We start from the raw sequence: 17,685 nt of genomic DNA on the forward strand, positions 1-17,685 counted from the left end.
GCGGTTTTATGAGTTTTTTCCTTCATACGGTTCTTGAACATTTAGTTTAGATGCTTTCCTACATATTTGATCATTTTTAAATTATCTTAGTGTGATCATTAGGATCTTTTTCCTCCCATATTTTGTCTTCTAACACGTTATTACAGGTGTTCGGTGAGGCTATTGATCTCTGTGTGTGTGTGGTCTCTGGTCACTTTGAAATTCTCTTACTTTAATAACTTTTAAATTATTCTCTGGGTAGAGAATATGATCATCTGCTGAAAAGTAACTGTTTTGTTTCCTTCGTGCACAGTAATATTTCTTTTTCTGGTCTTGTAAACTTGGTGACATTTTGCAGAAGAGTTCTGATGCAGGCGATCCTGTTCTGTCTCTCGTCTGAGGGTGGCTTTCCCCTGAGGCTGTGTGAAGATCCTTTTTCTGCTGTGCTGTTGTTGGTTTCTAGTGGACAGCAGACTTCCTTTTGTCTATCTGTTGAAGTTCTTATCAGGGATGGATGTTGGGTTTTATCTGGTGCTTTTTTCCCTACTTTCATTCTTAGGTAGCTTGGTCTTCATTAATAAAAAGCCTAGCAGCTACAGGGAACTTTACTAAGTTAGAAAAAAGGTTTTTTTCCCTCTAATATGTTTTGTGGTAATAAGGTAATTTGCAGATGAGAGGAAGTGCACTACCTTATTTCGGTTAATTTTTCTTACATTTGTGTTCAGATTGCTCATGCAGGTGAATTCTGCTAAACTTTCAGATTGTAGCCAAATTAACTCACCTTGTTAGAACTTGGTTTTATCAAATGGCATTTAATAAATGGCTTGATTTTCCCATGTGTTTGTTTCAAATGATTGGAAATGTTTTGGCTTTTTATTTTTTGTCAACTTTATGTAATTTTATCTCTTTTTAAAGTATTTTAGGGGTGCCTTGGTGGCTCAGTCAGTTAAGCATCCAACTTCGGCTCAGGTCGTGATCTCGCGTTTGTGGGTTCGAGGCCCGTGTCAGTCTCTGTGCTGACAGCTCAGAGCCTGGAGCCTGCTTCGGATTCTGTGTCTCCCTCTCTGTCTTCCCCTCCCCAACTTGTGCTCTGTCTCCCCTCTCTGTCTCTCTCTCTCTGTCAAAAATAAATAAACATTAAAATTTTTTATAAAGTATTTTAATTTGTCTAGATTGTCATAGCCTCTTAGAAACCAATCATATCAGTGTCCTGTTTCCTGCTTCTGAATTTTCTTCTTCATCCCTTGAGCAATCAAACTGTCATTTCCCAACAGTTAGCTTTTGTAGAGGCCATTTGTCTAATCCAGACAGCATTCAGTTACCCTTGGACTTAGGTCACTTCTAGTGGTCATTTCTAGCCTCAGATCTTTGGCCAGCTAAGCAACTATCACGAATGTGAGTTTCACCTGTTTTACCTAGAACACAAGGAGGCTTTCAGACCTGAAATGTGCGATAAATAAATAAGTACCTTTGCCATTTTTATAGCATCAAGATGCACTATTCATCAGTATGTCGTGCAGAATGTTGACGGGCCTTTAGAACATTAATACCTGGAAGTTGTAAAATTTTTATGACATTTAAAGAAATTGTGAAGGTTATTAGTTTCTGATTATAATAAGGATATTTTAGTGAGGGGCACCTGCCTGGCTCAGTCAGAAGATGGTGTGGTGCAACTCTTGATCTCAGTGTTGTGAGTTCAAGCCCCACATTGGGTGTAGAGATTAATTATTAAAAATAAATAAATAAACTTAAATAAAAATAAGGATATTTTAGGGGCGCCTGGGTGGCGCAGTCGGTTAAGCGTCCGACTTCAGCCAGGTCACGATCTCGCGGTCTGTGAGTTCGAGCCCCGCGTCAGGCTCTGGGCTGATGGCTCGGAGCCTGGAGCCTGTTTCCGATTCTGTGTCTCCCTCTCTCTCTGCCCCACCCCCGTTCATGCTCTGTCTCTCTCTGTCCCAAAAATAAATAAAAACGTTGAAAAAAAAATTAAAAAAAAAAAAAAAAAATAAGGATATTTTAGTGAAAGACTTAGGTAGATGCTTAAATCAGTATACTTCAGCGATTTCACGTTGAAACATCGTAGGTGAAGAGACTTAGTTCTGGAATTTTTCTGATAGACATTGACATGTCTTTTCCTCAACAAAACCAATGAAGGATTCAAGCGGGATGACACTGGTGATGCTCGCCGCAGCCGGAGGGCAAGACGACCTGCTGAGGCTCCTCATCAGGAAAGGGGCTAAGGTGAATGGCAGACAGAAGAATGGGACCACCGCCCTCATTCACGCAGCCGAGAAGGTTGGGAACTCAAGAGCCCTCAGTTTCTTAGTCCGTAGGAATTCCTACCTGTGGACTAGGACAGTCTGTTTCTGTCCTGTCCTGAAATGTAACTCTCATATAGTCACAAAGCTTTAGAGTCTCATATTTCAGTTCATCTCAGACTTGTCATGAATAGATTTTTGTTAATTAGTAGCTGTACTTTGTAATTGAATTTTCAAAATGTGATTCACGTAGTGGGAAGTGATTTATATTGAAAAAGGACCCTGGGGGCTCCTGGCTGGCTCAGTTGGTAGAGCATGCGAGTCTCGATCTCGGGGTCATGAGTTCAAGCCCCATGTTGGGCACAGAGTTTACTTTAAAAAAAGAAAAAGTAAAAGGACCTCTGGTTGAGGTACCTAATACTGGTTTCAATGTTAGATCTTTTAGAAATCTTTTCCGGTTGAGGGGCACCTGGGTGGCTGAGTCAGTTAAGTGTCCCACGTCCGGCTCTGTGCTGACAGCTCGGAGCCTGGAGCCTGCTTCAGATTCTGTGTCTCCCTCTCTCTCTGCCCCTCCCCCACTCACGCTGTTTGTCTCAGAGATAAATAAACATTTAAAAAAATTAAAAATCTTTTCCAGTTGAAATTAAATGTTCCTTTTGGTTAAGAATTTAATGAAAATATTGCCACATATTATCTTTTTAAAAGATTAATACACAGAGATTCATAGGTTGAAACCAGTGGTTCCACTTGAGATCGAAGTTGCTGGCAAAGGGCGTGTGGCTGTGTGGAGCCTGAGCAGGAGGGCACAGTGAAGAACCGTGTTCACCAACCTGCTTGGGATAGAATCTGAGTATTTTTCCTGATGGCTAAAAATTTCAAATCGTCAAAAAATATCTTCTAAAGAATTTTGGGAATTAAATTTGCTTTTTTTTTTTTTTTTTAATAGAACTTCCTAACTACAGTGGCTATTCTTTTGGAAGCAGGAGCTTTTGTAAATGTCCAGCAGAGTAACGGTGAGACTGCTCTAATGAAGGTAAATACTTCACACGGGTCACCTACTCCCTCGCTCTTCACAGATGCCTCTGCCAGGCAGTCTGCTGGGGGCCGAGAATAGGATGGGGAACAGGACACAGATGTGTAAGAGAAACCGTTTAGCAAAGAAGCAGTTAAAAGCTGGCGTGAACAATAATGTAATAGGAATAAGCACAGAGAGCTCTGGAATCACATGAAAGTTGGTGGCAGGCCTAGCAGTGTGGATTCAAGGCCAGACAGGGCAGGGCTTCTGGCTGGCTCAGTCAGTAGAGCATATGACTCTTGATCTCTGGGGTCATCAGTTTGAGCCCCACGTTGGGTTTAGATTACTTTAAAAAAAAAAGAGGTATGGGGCGCCTGGGTGGCGCAGTCGGTTAAGCGTCCGACTTCAGCCAGGTCACGATCTCGCGGTCCGTGAGTTCGAGCCCCGCGTCGGGCTCTGGGCTGATGGCTCAGAGCCTGGAGCCTGCTTCCGATTCTGTGTCTCCCTCTCTCTCTGCCCCTCCCCCGTTCATGCTCTGTCTCTCTCTGTCCCAAAAATAAATAAACGTTAAAAAAAAAAAAAAAAAAAGAGGTAAGGAGCACCTGAGTGGCTCAGTCGGTTAAGCATCTGACTTCAGGTCAGGTCATGAACTCATGGTTTGTGAGTTTGAGCCCCGTGTTGGGCTCTGTGCTGACAGCTCGGAGCCCGGAGCCTGCCTCAGATTCTGTGTCTCCCTCTCTCCCTGTTCCTCCCAGCTCCTGTTCTGTCTCTCTCTCTCTCTCTCTCTCTCTCTCTCTCTCTCTCTCTCTCTCAAAAATAAAGATTAGGGGTACCTGGGTGGCTCAGTCGGTTGAGCCTCCAACTTCGGTTCAGGTCATGATCTCACGGTTCATGAGTTCAAGCCCCGCATTGGGCTCTGTGCTGACAGCTCAGAGCCTGGAGCCTGCTTCAGATTCTGTGTCTCCCTCTTTCTGTCTCTCAAAGATGAATAAATGTTTAAAAAAATTTTTTTTAAATAAATAAAGATTTAAAAAAAATTTTTTTTTTTTCTTTTTAAAAGAGGTGAGACACGGTGGATGTGATGGGTGGCTGAGCTGCATCCCACAGAATGATACATAAGCTGACAGGGATGAGCTGTGTGAGCGGAAGCTGGAGTAAGATGTGTACTGACACCTGGGAGTGGGAAAGAGCACGGTGTGCTTGCATTATGGTTTTACGTGAGTGGAATCAGATTTCTTCGTGTGTGTTTGCAGTTGTGGTTTGATGATTGTTTTGAATGGAAGGTTGCTAAAGCTTCCTACATATCTCCCCCTTTAATTGCCCCTCTCTGTTTACAACAGTTTTGTATTTGCCTCTCCTGGGGCCTAGCCCAGTCTAGAATGTTCCTGTGGCAGTTCTAAATTCCCGGCCTAAGATGCTGTTAGGACATAACAGGTCCTGACATCACACCGTGTGTTAGTTCCCTGCACGGAGGGAGGCTCTGTCTTACTGCCCCCTTCCTAGATACAGGTTGGTGCAAGCTCTTAATCCGAGTAGGTGTTTCTTGGCCGTACTGAGTTTCAGCTGCATTTCCTGAGTCAGTGAGAGCACAGGTACAGGCTCAAGTTACCACCGGGCCCGGGCCTCAGTGTGGTCTTGAATCTTTGTACTCTCAAGGCCAGCATCACCTGTCCCCTCGGCCGAACTCACTCCTTGTGCTGCTGTTTCACTTCCGGTTCGCGGAAATGCTTATTTTGTTCAGGAGCCCTACTTTCGAATTTTAATTTTCCTTTATGTGTTCCTGTTGCCATATGTTTAGAGGTGGCACCCCAAAGCATGAATTAAAACTTTGTCTTACCGCGAAATCACCGGATACATGCTGCTCAGCAGATACCCGAGTAGTCAGGTGTGTGGAGGTGCGCACGGGGCAGTGAGCGCAGACACAGGAATTAGGATGACCTAATCCTGAGAGCGTTCAGGAGCCACTAAGCTGGAGAAACATAATCGGAAGAAAGGTGATTGTTTTTAATGTCCCCCTAGGTCAGCAGGGGGAAGGAATTGGATAAAAGACCAGGAGTTAGCAGACATATAGGGGACATTTTTTAAATTAAGTGAAACAATAGTCTGTACCCAGGTAGTGACAGTGGAGATAGAAGTGGGTAGACCAGTGTTTTAAAGAGGTAGAATTCCTGTGTAGAATTCTTGGTAATTGACGGCTATGCTTGTAATCCTGTTTGCTAATTTAGGGAACACAGACAATATACAATGGGAGTGGGGTTGCATTTGAGCTGAAAATGCTCAGATGTTTCACATTGTGATCTTTTGCTCAGGAGAAGGGTGTGGGCTGTATGTTCAGATTTGGGTTCATCTGTGTAGACAACGTGATTACAGCCCTAGGCTGAGAGTTGGGTCACCACTGAGATTTGGAAGGGAAAGAACGGTCAGAGAAGGCAGCCACATAGGAAAGACCAGAGGAGGAGGAAGATCAGGAGGGAGAGGTATCCTGAGTGAGCTGGCCCGAAGCATCTGTGGGGCAGAGATGCCAAAGAACAGTGGGCTGAGAAATTGGGGGAAAGGGAGAAATTGCCCTTGGGGGTTAGCACTGCAGAGGGTGTTGGCGCCCTCATCCGGGCAGAGTTTGTATTGGGTTTGAGGGATGCGGGATTGCAGGGTCTGGGAAGGTGGATGCTGGATGTAGCTGGCACTTAGGAGTTGGTCTGAAAAGGAGGAAGGCAGTGCCCAGAGGGGAGGAGGTCGAGGGATGGTTTCTTGTTTCTTCCCAGAGAGGAGCTTAAGCATACATAATAAACTGTTGTCTAAATTAGACTGCCTATAAATGTATTTAATTTTGTTTTTTATTTTTTTGGTTTGCTTTGGTTTTTGTTTGTGTTGGGTTTTGGGGGGCACCTATTGTTTAAGCTTTACTTAGATTTAGTATATTAAATTGGTTTTATTGAATGTGAGAATTAGAAGAAATAAACCTGGGGAAAGATTTTCAGAAATGTTTAAGACAAAATAAAAAACCTTTCGTCTCAGAAATAATGTGTAAACTTGATCATTACCAGAATGTGAGGGGGTGGAGAAACCACATTCTCACCCCCTAATGTTGGGCATATAACTGGTCCCAGCAGGGGCCTCTCACCCTTCCTGCTACTGACATTGTGGGCCAGATCACTTGTAGGATGTGTCACAGCATCCCTGACCTCTGCACCAGGTGACATAGTACCCACCCTCAGGTGTAACAACCAGAAATGTCTCCATCCATTGCCTGAATTCCCCTGGGGGCAAAACCACCCCAGTGAGAACCACAGGGTTACATGCTTTTGAAGGGCATTTGTCAGATCTGTCACTAGATGCAGGCCCTTTGACCTAGCGATTACACGGCTTAGACACCTGCTCTGTAGAAATGCTGTCCCGCACGCTCAGTAGCACACGAGATGGCATTGTTCTTGTGGGAAAGCTTACCGGCTTGGCCCTGTTCCATGTACAATATATATTATATATATTTTAATATTGAAACATATTGTCAAATTGGTTTCCGTACCACACCCAGTGCTCAGGTGCCCTCCTCAGTGCCCATCAGCCACGTTCCCCTCCCCCATCTGCATCAACCCTCAGTTTATTCTCAGTTTTTAAGAGTCTCTTATGGTTTGCCTCCTTCCCTCTCTGTAACTTTTTTTTTTCCCCTTCCCCTTCCACATAAGAGTGAAAACATACGGTATCTTTCTCCGTATGACTTACTTCACTTAGCACAACACTCTCCAGTTCCATCCACGTTGCTACAAAAGGCCGTATTTCATTCTTTCTCATTGCCAAGTAGGATTCCATTGTATATCTGTGTACAATATATTATTTTAATTTCAGCCTCAGTGTCGTGAGGCAGAAGTACCGTTATCCCCTCTTGACAAGTGGAAACAGTGAGACTCAGAATTAAGGGATTTACTTGAAGTCACAAAGCCGGTAAGTAACAGAGACAGGAGAGAGCCTGGATGTAGGTCTTTTTACTCTCGAAATGGTCTTTGAACTGCATCCAGCTCCATCTTAGATCTGCTGGATTCAGATTTGTATCTGTGCTTAATTAGTCTCCTTTAAAGCAGCTTCTAGGAAAATCTTGAAATTACTTTGTGATGCTAAGAGAGCTCCCTTAGAGATTCCCAAGAGGATCTCACTTGTCTGGGTGCCAAGGTATCGGCTGCTAGGGCACAGAACTTGGTCTGAAGAGTGGAGCACGCCAGAGCTTAGAAAGGCCTGGTGTTTGTTCTGTCTTGGGACAGAAGTACCTTTCTCAGACTTGCCCGTTTCCCCAGGAGTCAGGGAGGAGATTGAACGTAGCACAGATTTCGGTACTGTTCGCGGACTAAAAGGAGCATATGCCACCTGTCATTAATGTCACAGTTTGTAACCGTGGGTGAGACCTGATAACCGTGTTCTCCCCCCCTCTCTGACCTTCTGTCCTCTTCTCGAAGAACACCTGGGCTCACGTGTGGAGAAGGGGACAAACACTGATGGGTAGTTCTCTTATTTTGCAGTTAAGTGATTACTACTCCTTTTTTCCTGTCATAGGCCTGTAAAAGAGGAAATTCTGATATCGTACGACTTGTCATTGAATGTGGAGCTGACTGCAATATTTTGTCAAAGCACCAAAATAGTGCCCTGCATTTTGCGAAGCAGTGTAACAACGTGTTGGTGTACGACTTGCTGAAGAATCATTTAGAGACGTAAGTGTGCGTGAATGTGCCATGGTTCGGTCACAGAGTCGTCTCGGACACGTCATCATTAGAGGTGTGGAACGGGAAAAGATTGTCGCGTGGAAGTCCTGCCAGGTTTCTGTTCTCAAAAGCTCATACGTTTAGTAAGTGCCATATGAGTTGTTTTTCCGCAAGTCCTTGAGGTCCTCAGACTTTTAAACTTAACACAGTCTTGCCTAGGAGTGACTCCTTAAAACCTTAATTATGCTTGTAATTTGGCTTACGGACATTTTCTCAAAACTGCGTAAGCTGTAGTTGTTGCTTTTTTAATAGACATAATTTTTTTATATATATATATATGAAATTTATTGTCAAATCTGTTTCCATACAACACCCAGTGCTCATCCCAAAAGGTGCCCTCCTCAATACCCATCACCCACCCTCCCCTCCCTCCCACCCCCCATCAACCCTCAGTTTGTTCTCAGTTTTTAACAGTCTCTTATGCTTTGGCTCTCTCCCACTCTAACCTCTTTTTTTTTCTTTCCTTCCCCTCCCCCATGGGTTCCTGTTAAGTTTCTCAGGATCCACATAAGAGTGAAACCATATGGTATCTGTCTTTCTCTGTATGGCTTATTTCACTTAGCATCAGACTCTCCAGTTCCATCCACGTTGCTACAAAAGGCCATATTTCATTTTTTCTCATTGCCACGTAGTATTCCATTGTGTATATAAGCCACAATTTCTTTATCCATTCATCTGTTGATGGACATTTAGGCTCTTTCCATAATTTGGCTATTGTTGACAGTGCTGCTATGAACATTGGGGTACAAGTGCCCCTGTGCATCAGTACTCCTGTATCCCTTGGATAAATTCCTAGCAGTGCTATTGCTGGGTCATAGGGTAGGTCTATTTTTAATTTTCTGAGGAACCTCCACACTGCTTTCCAGAGCGGCTGCACCAATTTGCATTCCCACCAACAGTGCAAGAGGGTTCCCGTTTCTCCACATCCTCTCCAGCATCTATAGTCTCCTGATTTGTTCATTTTGGCCACTCTGACTGGCGTGAGGTGATACCTGAGTGTGGTTTTGATTTGTATTTCCCTGATAAGGAGCGATGCTGAACATCTTTTCATGTGCCTGTTGGCCATCCAGATGTCTTCTTTAGAGAAGTGTCTATTCATGTTTTCTGCCCATTTCTTCACTGGGTTATTTGTTTTTCGGGTGTGGAGTTTGGTGAGCTCTTTATAGATTTTAGATACTAGCCCTTTGTCCGATATGTCATTTGCAAATATCTTTTCCCATTCCGTTGGTTGCCTTTTAGTTTTGTTGGTTGTTTCCTTTGCTGTGCAGAAGCTTTTTATCTTCATAAGGTCCCAGTAATTCACTTTTGCTTTTAATTCCCTTGCCTTTGGGGATGTGTCGAGTAAGAGATTGCTACGGCTGAGGTCAGAGAGGTCTTTTCCTGCTTTCTCCTCTAAGGTTTTGATGGTTTCCTGTCTCACATTTAGGTCCTTTATCCATTTTGAGTTTATTTTTGTAAATGGTGTGAGAAAGTGGTCTAGTTTCAACCTTCTGCATGTTGCTGTCCAGTTCTCCCAGCACCATTTGTTAAAGAGGCTGTCTTTTTTCCATTGGATGTTCTTTCCTGCTTTGTCAAAGATGAGTTGGCCATACGTTTGTGGGTCTAGTTCTGGGGTTTCTATTCTATTCCATTGGTCTGTGTGTCTGTTTTTGTGCCAATACCATGCTGTCTTGATGATGACAGCTTTGTAGTAGAGACTGAAGTCTGGGATTGTGATGCCTCCTGCTTTGGTCGTCTTCTTCAAAATTCCTTTGGCTATTCGGGGCCTTTTGTGGTTCCATATGAATTTTAGGATTGCTTGTTCTAGTTTCGAGAAGAATGCTGGTGCAATTTTGATTGGGATTGCATTGAATGTGTAGATAGCTTTGGGTAGTATTGACATTTTGACAATATTTATTTTTCCAATCCATGAGCAGGGAATGTCTTTCCATTTCTTTAAATCTTCTTCAATTTCCTTCATAAGCTTTCTATAGTTTTCAGCATACAGATCTTTTACATCTTTGGTTAGATTTATTCCTAGGTATTTTATGCTTCTTGGTGCAATTGTGAATGGGATCGGTTTCTTTATTTGTCTTTCTGTTGCTTCGTTGTTAGTGTATAAGAATGCAACTGATTTCTGTACATTGATTTTGTATTCTGCAACTTTGCTGAATTCATGTATCAGTTCTAGCAGACTTTTGGTGGAGTCTATCGGATTTTCCATGTATAATATCATGTCATCTGCAAAAAGCGAAAGCTTGACTTCATCTTTGCCAATTTTGATGCCTTTGATTTCCTTTTGTTGTCTGATTGCTGATGCTAGAACTTCCAGCACTATGTTAAACAACAGCGGTGAGCGTGGGCATCCCTGTCGTGTTCCTGATCTCAGGGAAAAAGCTCTCAGTTTTTCCCCGTTGAGGATGATGTTAGCTGTGGGCTTTTCATAAATGGCTTTTATGATCTTTAAGTATGTTCCTTCTATCCCGACTTTCTCAAGGGTTTTTATTAAGAAAGGGTGCTGGATTTTGTCAAAGGCCTTTTCTGCATCGATTGAGAGGATCATATGGTTCTTCTCTTTTTTTTTGTTAATGTAATGTATCACGTTGATTGATTTGTGAATGTTGAACCAGCCCTGCATCCCAGGAATGAATCCCACTTGATCATGGTGAATAATTCTTTTTATATGCTGTTGAATTCGATTTGCTAGTATCTTATTGAGAATTTTTGCATCCATATTCATCAGGGATATTGGCCTGTAGTTCTCTTTTTTTACTGGGTCTCTGTCTGGTTTAGGAATCAAAGTAATACTGGCTTCATAAAATGAGTCTGGAAGTTTTCCTTCCCTTTCTATTTCTTGGAATAGCTTGAGAAGGATAGGTATTATCTCTGCTTTAAACGTCTGGTAGAACTCCCCTGGGAAGCCATCTGGTCCTGGACTCTTATTTGTTGGGAGATTTTTGATAACCGATTCAATATCTTCGCTGGTTATGGGTCTGTTCAAGCTTTCTATTTCCTCCTGATTGAGTTTTGGAAGAGTGTGGGTGTTCAGGAATTTGTCCATTTCTTCCAGGTTGTCCAATTTGTTGGCATATAATTTTTCATAGTATTCCCTGATAATTGTTTGTATCTCTGAGGGATTGGTTGTAATAATTCCATTTTCATTCATGATTTTATCTATTTGGGTCATCTCCCTTTTCTTTTTGAGAAGCCTGGCTAGAGGTTTGTCAATTTTGTTTATTTTTTCAAAAAACCAACTCTTGGTTTCGTTGATCTGCTCTACAGTTTTTTTAGATTCTATATTGTTTATTTCTGCTCTGATCTTTATTATTTCTCTTCTTCTGCTGGGTTTAGGCTGCCTTTGCTGTTCTGCTTCTATTTCCTTTAGGTGTGCTGTTAGATTTTGTATTTGGGATTTTTCTTGTTTCTTGAGATAGGCCTGGATTGCAATGTATTTTCCTCTCAGGACTGCCTTCGCTGCATCCCAAAGCGTTTGGATTGTTGTATTTTCATTTTCGTTTGTTTCCATATATTTTTTAATTTCTTCTCTAATTGCCTGGTTGACCCACTCATTCGTTAGTAAGGTGTTCTTTAACCTCCATGCTTTTGGAGGTTTTCCAGACTTCTTCCTGTGGTTGATTTCAAGCTTCATAGCATTGTGGTCTGAAAGTATGCATGGTATAATTTCAATTCTTGTAAACTTATGAAGGGCTGTTTTGTGACCCAGTATATGATCTATCTTGGAGAATGTTCCATGTGCACTTGAGAAGAAAGTATATTCTGTTGCTTTGGGATGCAGAGTTCTAAATCTATCTGTCAAGTCCATCTGATCCAATGTCTCATTCAGGGCCCTTGTTTCTTTATTGACCGTGTGTCTAGATGATCTATCCATTTCTGTAAGTGGAGTGTTAAAGTCCCCAGCAATTACCACATTCTTATCAATAAGGTTGCTTATGTTTATGAGTAATTGTTTTATATATTTGGGGGCTCCGGTATTCGGCGCATAGACATTTATAATTGTTAGCTCTTCCTGATGGATAGACCCTGGTAACTATGATATAATGCCCTTCTTCATCTCTTGTTACAGCCTTTAATTTAAAGTCTAGTTTGTCTGATGTAAGTATGGCTACTCCAGCTTTCTTTTGGCTTCCAGTAGCATGATAAATAGTTCTCCATCCCCTCGCTCTCAATCTGAAGGTGTCCTCAGGTCTAAAATGAGTCTCTTGTAGGCAGCAAATAGATGGGTCTTGTTTTTTTATCCATTCTGATACCCTATGTCTTTTGGTTGGCGCATTTAATCCATTTACATTCAGTGTTATTATAGAAAGATATGGGTTTAGAGTCATTGTGATGTCTGTATGTTTTATGCTTGTAGTGATGTCTCTGGTACTTTGTCTCACAGGGTCCCCCTTAGGATCTCTTGTAGGGCTGGTTTAGTGGTGACAAATTCCTTCAGTTTTTGTTTGTTTGGGAAGACCTTTATCTCTCCTTCTATTCTAAATGACAGACTTGCTGGATAAAGGATTCTCGGCTGCATATTTTTTCTGTCTAGCACACTGAAAATCTCGTGCCAATTCTTTCTGGCCTGCCAAGTTTCAAAAGAGAGATCAGTCACGAGTCTTATAGGTCTCCCTTTATATGTGAGGGCACGTTTACCCCTTGCTGCTTTCAGAATTTTCTCTTTATCCCTGTATTTTGCCAGTTTCACTATGATATGTCGTCCAGAAGATCGATTCAAGTTACGTCTGAAGGGAGTTCTCTGTGCCTCTTGGATTTCAATGCCTTTTTCCTTCCCCAGTTCAGGGAAGTTCTCAGCTATTATTTCTTCAAGTACCCCTTCAGCACCTTTCCCTCTCTCTTCCTCCTCTGGGATACCAATTATGCGTATATTATTTCTTTTTAGTGTATCACTTAGTTCTCTAATTTTCCCCTCATACTCCTGGATTTTTTTTATCTCTCTTTTTCTCAGCTTCCTCTTTTTCCATAACTTTATCTTCTAGTTCACCTATTCTCTCCTCTGCCTCTTCCATCCGAGCCGTGGTGGTTTCCATTTTGTTTTGCATTTCATTTAAAGCGTTTTTCAGCTCCTCGTGACTGTTCCTTAGTCCCTTGATCTCTGTAGCAAGAGATTCTCTGCTGTCCTGTATACTGTTTTCAAGCCCAGCGATTAATTTTATGACTATTATTCTAAATTCACTTTCTGTTATATTATTTAAATCCTTTTTGATCAGCTCATTAGCTGTTGTTATTTCCTGGAGATTCTTCTGAGGGGAATTCTTCCGCTTGGTCATTTTGGATAGTCCCTGGTGTGGTGAGGACCTGCAGGGCACTTCCCCTGTGCTCTGGTGTATAACTGGAGTTGGTGGGCGGGGCCGCAGTCCTACCTGATGTCTGCCCCCAGCCCACCGCTGGGGCCACAGTCAGACTGGTGTGTGCCTTCTCTTCCCCTCTCCTAGGGGCGGGATTCACTGTGGGGTGGCGTGGCCCGTCTGGGCTACTTGCACACTGCCAGGCTTGTGATGCTGGGGATCTGGCGTATTAGCTGGGGTGGGAAGGCAAGGTGCACGGCGGCAGGGGGGGCAGGCTTAGCTCGCTTCTCCTTAGGTGATCCACTTCAGGAGGGGCCCTGTGGCAGCCGGAGGGAGTCAGATCCGCTGCCGGAGGTTTGGCTCCGCAGAAGCACAGAGTTGGGTGTCTGCGCGGAGCGAGCAATTTCCCTGGCCGGAACCGGTTCCCTTTGGGATTTTGGCTGGGGGATTGGCGGGGGAGATGGCGCTGGCGAGCGCCTTTGTTCCCCACCAAACTGAACTCTGTCGTCCAGGGCTCAGCAGCTCTCCCTCCCTTTGTCCTCCAGCCTTCCCGCTTTCCGAGCAGAGCTGTTAACTTATGACCTCCCAGACGCTAAGTCGCGCTTGCTGTCGGAACACAGTCCGTCAGGCCCCTCCGCTTTTGCCAGCCAGACTCGGGGGCTCTGCTTGGCCGGCGAGCTGCCCCTCCGCCCCGGCTCCCTCCCGCCAGTCTGTGGAGCGCGCACCGCCTCGCCGCCCTTCCTACCCTCTTCCGTGGGCCTCTCGTCTGCGCTTGGGTCTGGTGACTCCGTTCTGCTAATCCTCTGGCGGTTTTCTGGGTTATTTAGGCCAGTGTAGGTGGAATCTAAGTGATCAGCAGGACGCGCGGTGAGCCCAGCGTCCTCCTACGCCGCCATCTTCCTAAAGTTTTCCCGACATAATTTTTAGAGCAGTCTTAAGTCACGGTGAAGTTGAGCCGAAAGCCCAGAGGTTCCTAAATACCCTCTGTTTCCACACATGCACAACTTCCCCGCCAACTTCTATCGCCAGAGTGGCGTATCCACTGAACCCAGTGAACCTGCATGGACTGTTCCCGTCCAAACCCCCTGGTTTACCTGAGGGTTCACCTTGGTGTTGTGCAGCTTGGGGTTTTAACACACTGTAATGACATGTACCCCACCATTGGTGTCATTCAGAGTGCCACTGCCCTGAACATCCTCTGTCCTGCTTATCCCTTCCTACCCCCTGACCCCTGGCAACCACTCGTCTTTTTACTTTCTCTCTAGTTTTGCTTTTTCCGGAATGTCATGCAGTTGTAATCCTGATGCTTGCCTTCTTCAGATGGCTTCTTTCTCATAGTAGTAGGCATCGAAGATCCTTCCATGCCTTTTTTTTAATGTTCGCTCGTTTGTTTGAACTCCAGTATAGTTGACATACAGGGTCACACTGGCTTCAGGTGGACGGTGTAGTGACCCGGCAAACCCGGTGCTCCTCCGTGACGAGTGTACACTTTTTCCCGGTCACCTGTTTCAGCCTTCCCCCTACCAGCCTCCCCTCTGGCCACCACACTTCGTTCTCTGTAGTTAAGAATGTGTTTTTTGGTTTGTGTCTTCATTTTTCCTTGGTTTTGTTTCTTCAGTTCCACACATGAATGAAATCGTATGGTATTTGTCTTTTTCTCTGACTTACTTCACTTAGCGTAATGCTCTCTAGCTCCACCCATGTGGCTGCAAGTGACAAGACATCGTTCTTTTTTATGACTGAATAACATTACATTGTATATGTATTCCACATCTTTATTCATCAGTCGATGGACCAAGAGTTGGGCCGCTTCCAATATCTGACTGTTGTAAATAACGCTATAAAAACATAGCCACCTTCGTCCTCCGTGTCTGATGGCTTGATAGCACATTTCTCGTTTTACTGAATAGTATCGCATTGTCTGGATATACCCCAGTTTATCCTTTCAAGATCATTCTTTTTCAAGTGAATTATTAGTATTATTTTTCTTTGATAGAGAGAGGACAAGTGGGGAAGAGAGAGAGAATCTTAAGCAGGCTCCATGCTCAGCACGGAGTCCAACCCTGGGCTTGATTCCACAAGCCTGGTATCGTGACCCGAGCCAGAATCGAGAGTTAGATGCTCATCCAGCTGAGCCACCTAGGCACCTCTTTTTAAGAGAATTCTAAATCATTTTATTCTAATTAAAAGTTCATGCAAGTCATTCGGTAGCTTTTTCACTTAATTATTTTGGCAACACATAACGGAAACTTCACAAACAGTAGGTAACACAAGTAAGGTGTTTATTGTTCATGTAACAGGAAGTCCGGGGGTAGGCAGCCTTCGGCAGGAATGGCCACTCTTCCCCTCTCTTCCTCCTCCACCGCCAGCCACGCTCAGGGTGTGACTCCAGGTCTTCGTGCCTGCACGATAGTTACTCCAATTCCAGTATCAGTATCCTAAGCAGCAAGTAAGGTAAATTTCAGACGAGAGACAAAAAACAGAACGAAAGGGCATGTGCGTGGTGAGTCTGCCGACATCGGCGGCCTTTGCCGGAAGCCTTCCCCAGCTGGTAATTTTTGTGTGTCTGTGATCCAGCACGCCAGACTTCTCCTCCTAAAACCAGAATGTCCTGGGCAAACCAAATGAGTCGTTTAAAAATATTTTCTGAATTAGCACTTCTCAGTTCATTCGACTGCTTTCTAAACTAAGTACTATAACAAGGCGTGTGTGTGTGGGGGGGGGGCGCAGTTTTTGAATTTATTAATAGAATTCTCATTTTCATAGACAAATAAGTCCTGAGTGCTGTCCGTGTACCAGGAACTATTCAGAAGACTGGGAAGATGGAGACAGCAGTGAGGGAGAAAGATTTGCTCTCTTACAGCCTGAATTTCCATGTGACAGCACAGACAGTAAGACATACATAGTGTGTCAGATGCTGAGCGCTAAAGAAAAGTGCAGAGAGGGAACGATGAGTAGGAAGTTAACGTTTTTTTTTTTAAGTTGATTTGGGAAGGCCTCACCGGTATTGAACAGTTTGATGATAATGTGACTCATGGTTATTTTCTACGTCAATATTAACCAGTCTATTCTTTTTTGTTAGACTTTCAAGAGTAGCAGAAGAAACAATAAGGGACTACTTTGAGGCACGTCTTGCTCTGTTAGAACCAATCTTCCCAATAGCATGTCACCGTCTCTGTGAGGGGCCAGATTTTTCAACGGATTTCAATTATAAACCCCCACAGAACATACCAGAAGGTAAGCCTGTGTTTTCTCTCAGTTTGAAAAGGGACACTTTAATTTTTAAACAGTGCAGACCTCTTTCTGTGAACATAACTTGAACAGAGTCCCAGTGTGTGTAATAATTCTGCCAGATGGTTAACAGCAGGGCTACTCTGGCAAAGAGAAACCCGGTTGCTACCCACCATCCTAGGTGACCTGGAGGGACCCACAGAGCACTGTGTTAGCACCGGTTTAAGAAGTACGGAAGTTGGGGCAGCTCTTCTGCCCACAGGTCCTGTCCCCGTACTTTAATAAAACCATTTCTCACACACACACACACACACACACACACACACACACACACACACAGTATGGAAGTTGGGTCTTAATAATTGTACTTGTTTGGTTTTTTCTCTTTTTAATGTTTATTTATTTTGAGAGAGAGTGCGTGCGTAAGCAGGGGAGGGGCAGAGAGAGAGGGCGAGAGAATCCCAAGCAGGCCCCCCTCTGGCAGTGCAGAGCCCAGTGTGGGGCTTGAACCCATGAACTGTGAGATCATAACCTGAGCCAAAATCAAGTCAGCGCTTAAACTGAACCACCCACGCAACTCTAGTTATACGTTTTGGTTTTTTTTATTTTTTTTTTTTATTTTTTTTTTAAATTTTTTTTTTTCAACGTTTTTTATTTATTTTGGGGACAGAGAGAGACAGAGCATGAACGGGGGAGGGGCAGAGAGAGAGGGAGACACAGAATCGGAAGCAGGCTCCAGGCTCTGAGCCGTCAGCCCAGAGCCTGACGCGGGGCTCGAACTCACGGACCACGAGATCGTGACCTGGCTGAAGTCGGACGCTCAACCGACTGCGCCACCCAGGCGCCCCGTTTTGGTTTTTTTTAATTGAGTTTTATTAAAATTTAGTTAGCTTCAGGATTCTAAGCCCAGAGTCTTGGCTCATCGTAAAGTTGAGTACCAAGAGATGGAAACTTCAGTTCTGCTTCCTAGGCTCTGCTTAACAGCTGCTTTGCAGGCAAGACCATGACCGTGGCACGGCCTTCTCTGGGACACTGGGACACCACACGTTTAAATGGAGGTAACACTGTCTCTGCCTGAAAGTAGGAAGCTGGGCTTTGCCTTTTCTGTTAAAAAAATAAAAACATCCATTTAAAAAATACGTATTCAGGGGCACCTGCGTGGCTCAATC

At 43.9% G+C, this 17,685-nt stretch overlaps 1 protein-coding gene across 5 annotated transcripts in view; it reads left to right on the forward strand.

The window, feature by feature from the left end:
• The window catches only part of MPHOSPH8 (M-phase phosphoprotein 8), a 59,747-nt gene that overhangs the window by 37,937 nt on the left and 4,125 nt on the right, over positions 1–17,685 (forward strand). For 4 of the 5 annotated variants that reach the window (XM_030307226.1, XM_030307235.2, XM_030307245.1 and 1 more), the window contains exons 8-11: positions 2,134–2,274; positions 3,184–3,270; positions 7,795–7,949; positions 16,368–16,522. In XM_030307226.1, coding sequence (XP_030163086.1) covers positions 2,134–2,274; positions 3,184–3,270; positions 7,795–7,949; positions 16,368–16,522 — 538 coding nt within the window. The remainder of the gene's footprint in view (positions 1–2,133; positions 2,275–3,183; positions 3,271–7,794; positions 7,950–16,367; positions 16,523–17,685) is intronic. The other variant, XM_030307241.1, reaches the window with a different exon arrangement.

Source organism: Lynx canadensis, chromosome A1 (assembly GCF_007474595.2).
Source record: "Lynx canadensis isolate LIC74 chromosome A1, mLynCan4.pri.v2, whole genome shotgun sequence".
Classification (NCBI taxonomy): Eukaryota; Metazoa; Chordata; class Mammalia; order Carnivora; family Felidae; genus Lynx; species Lynx canadensis.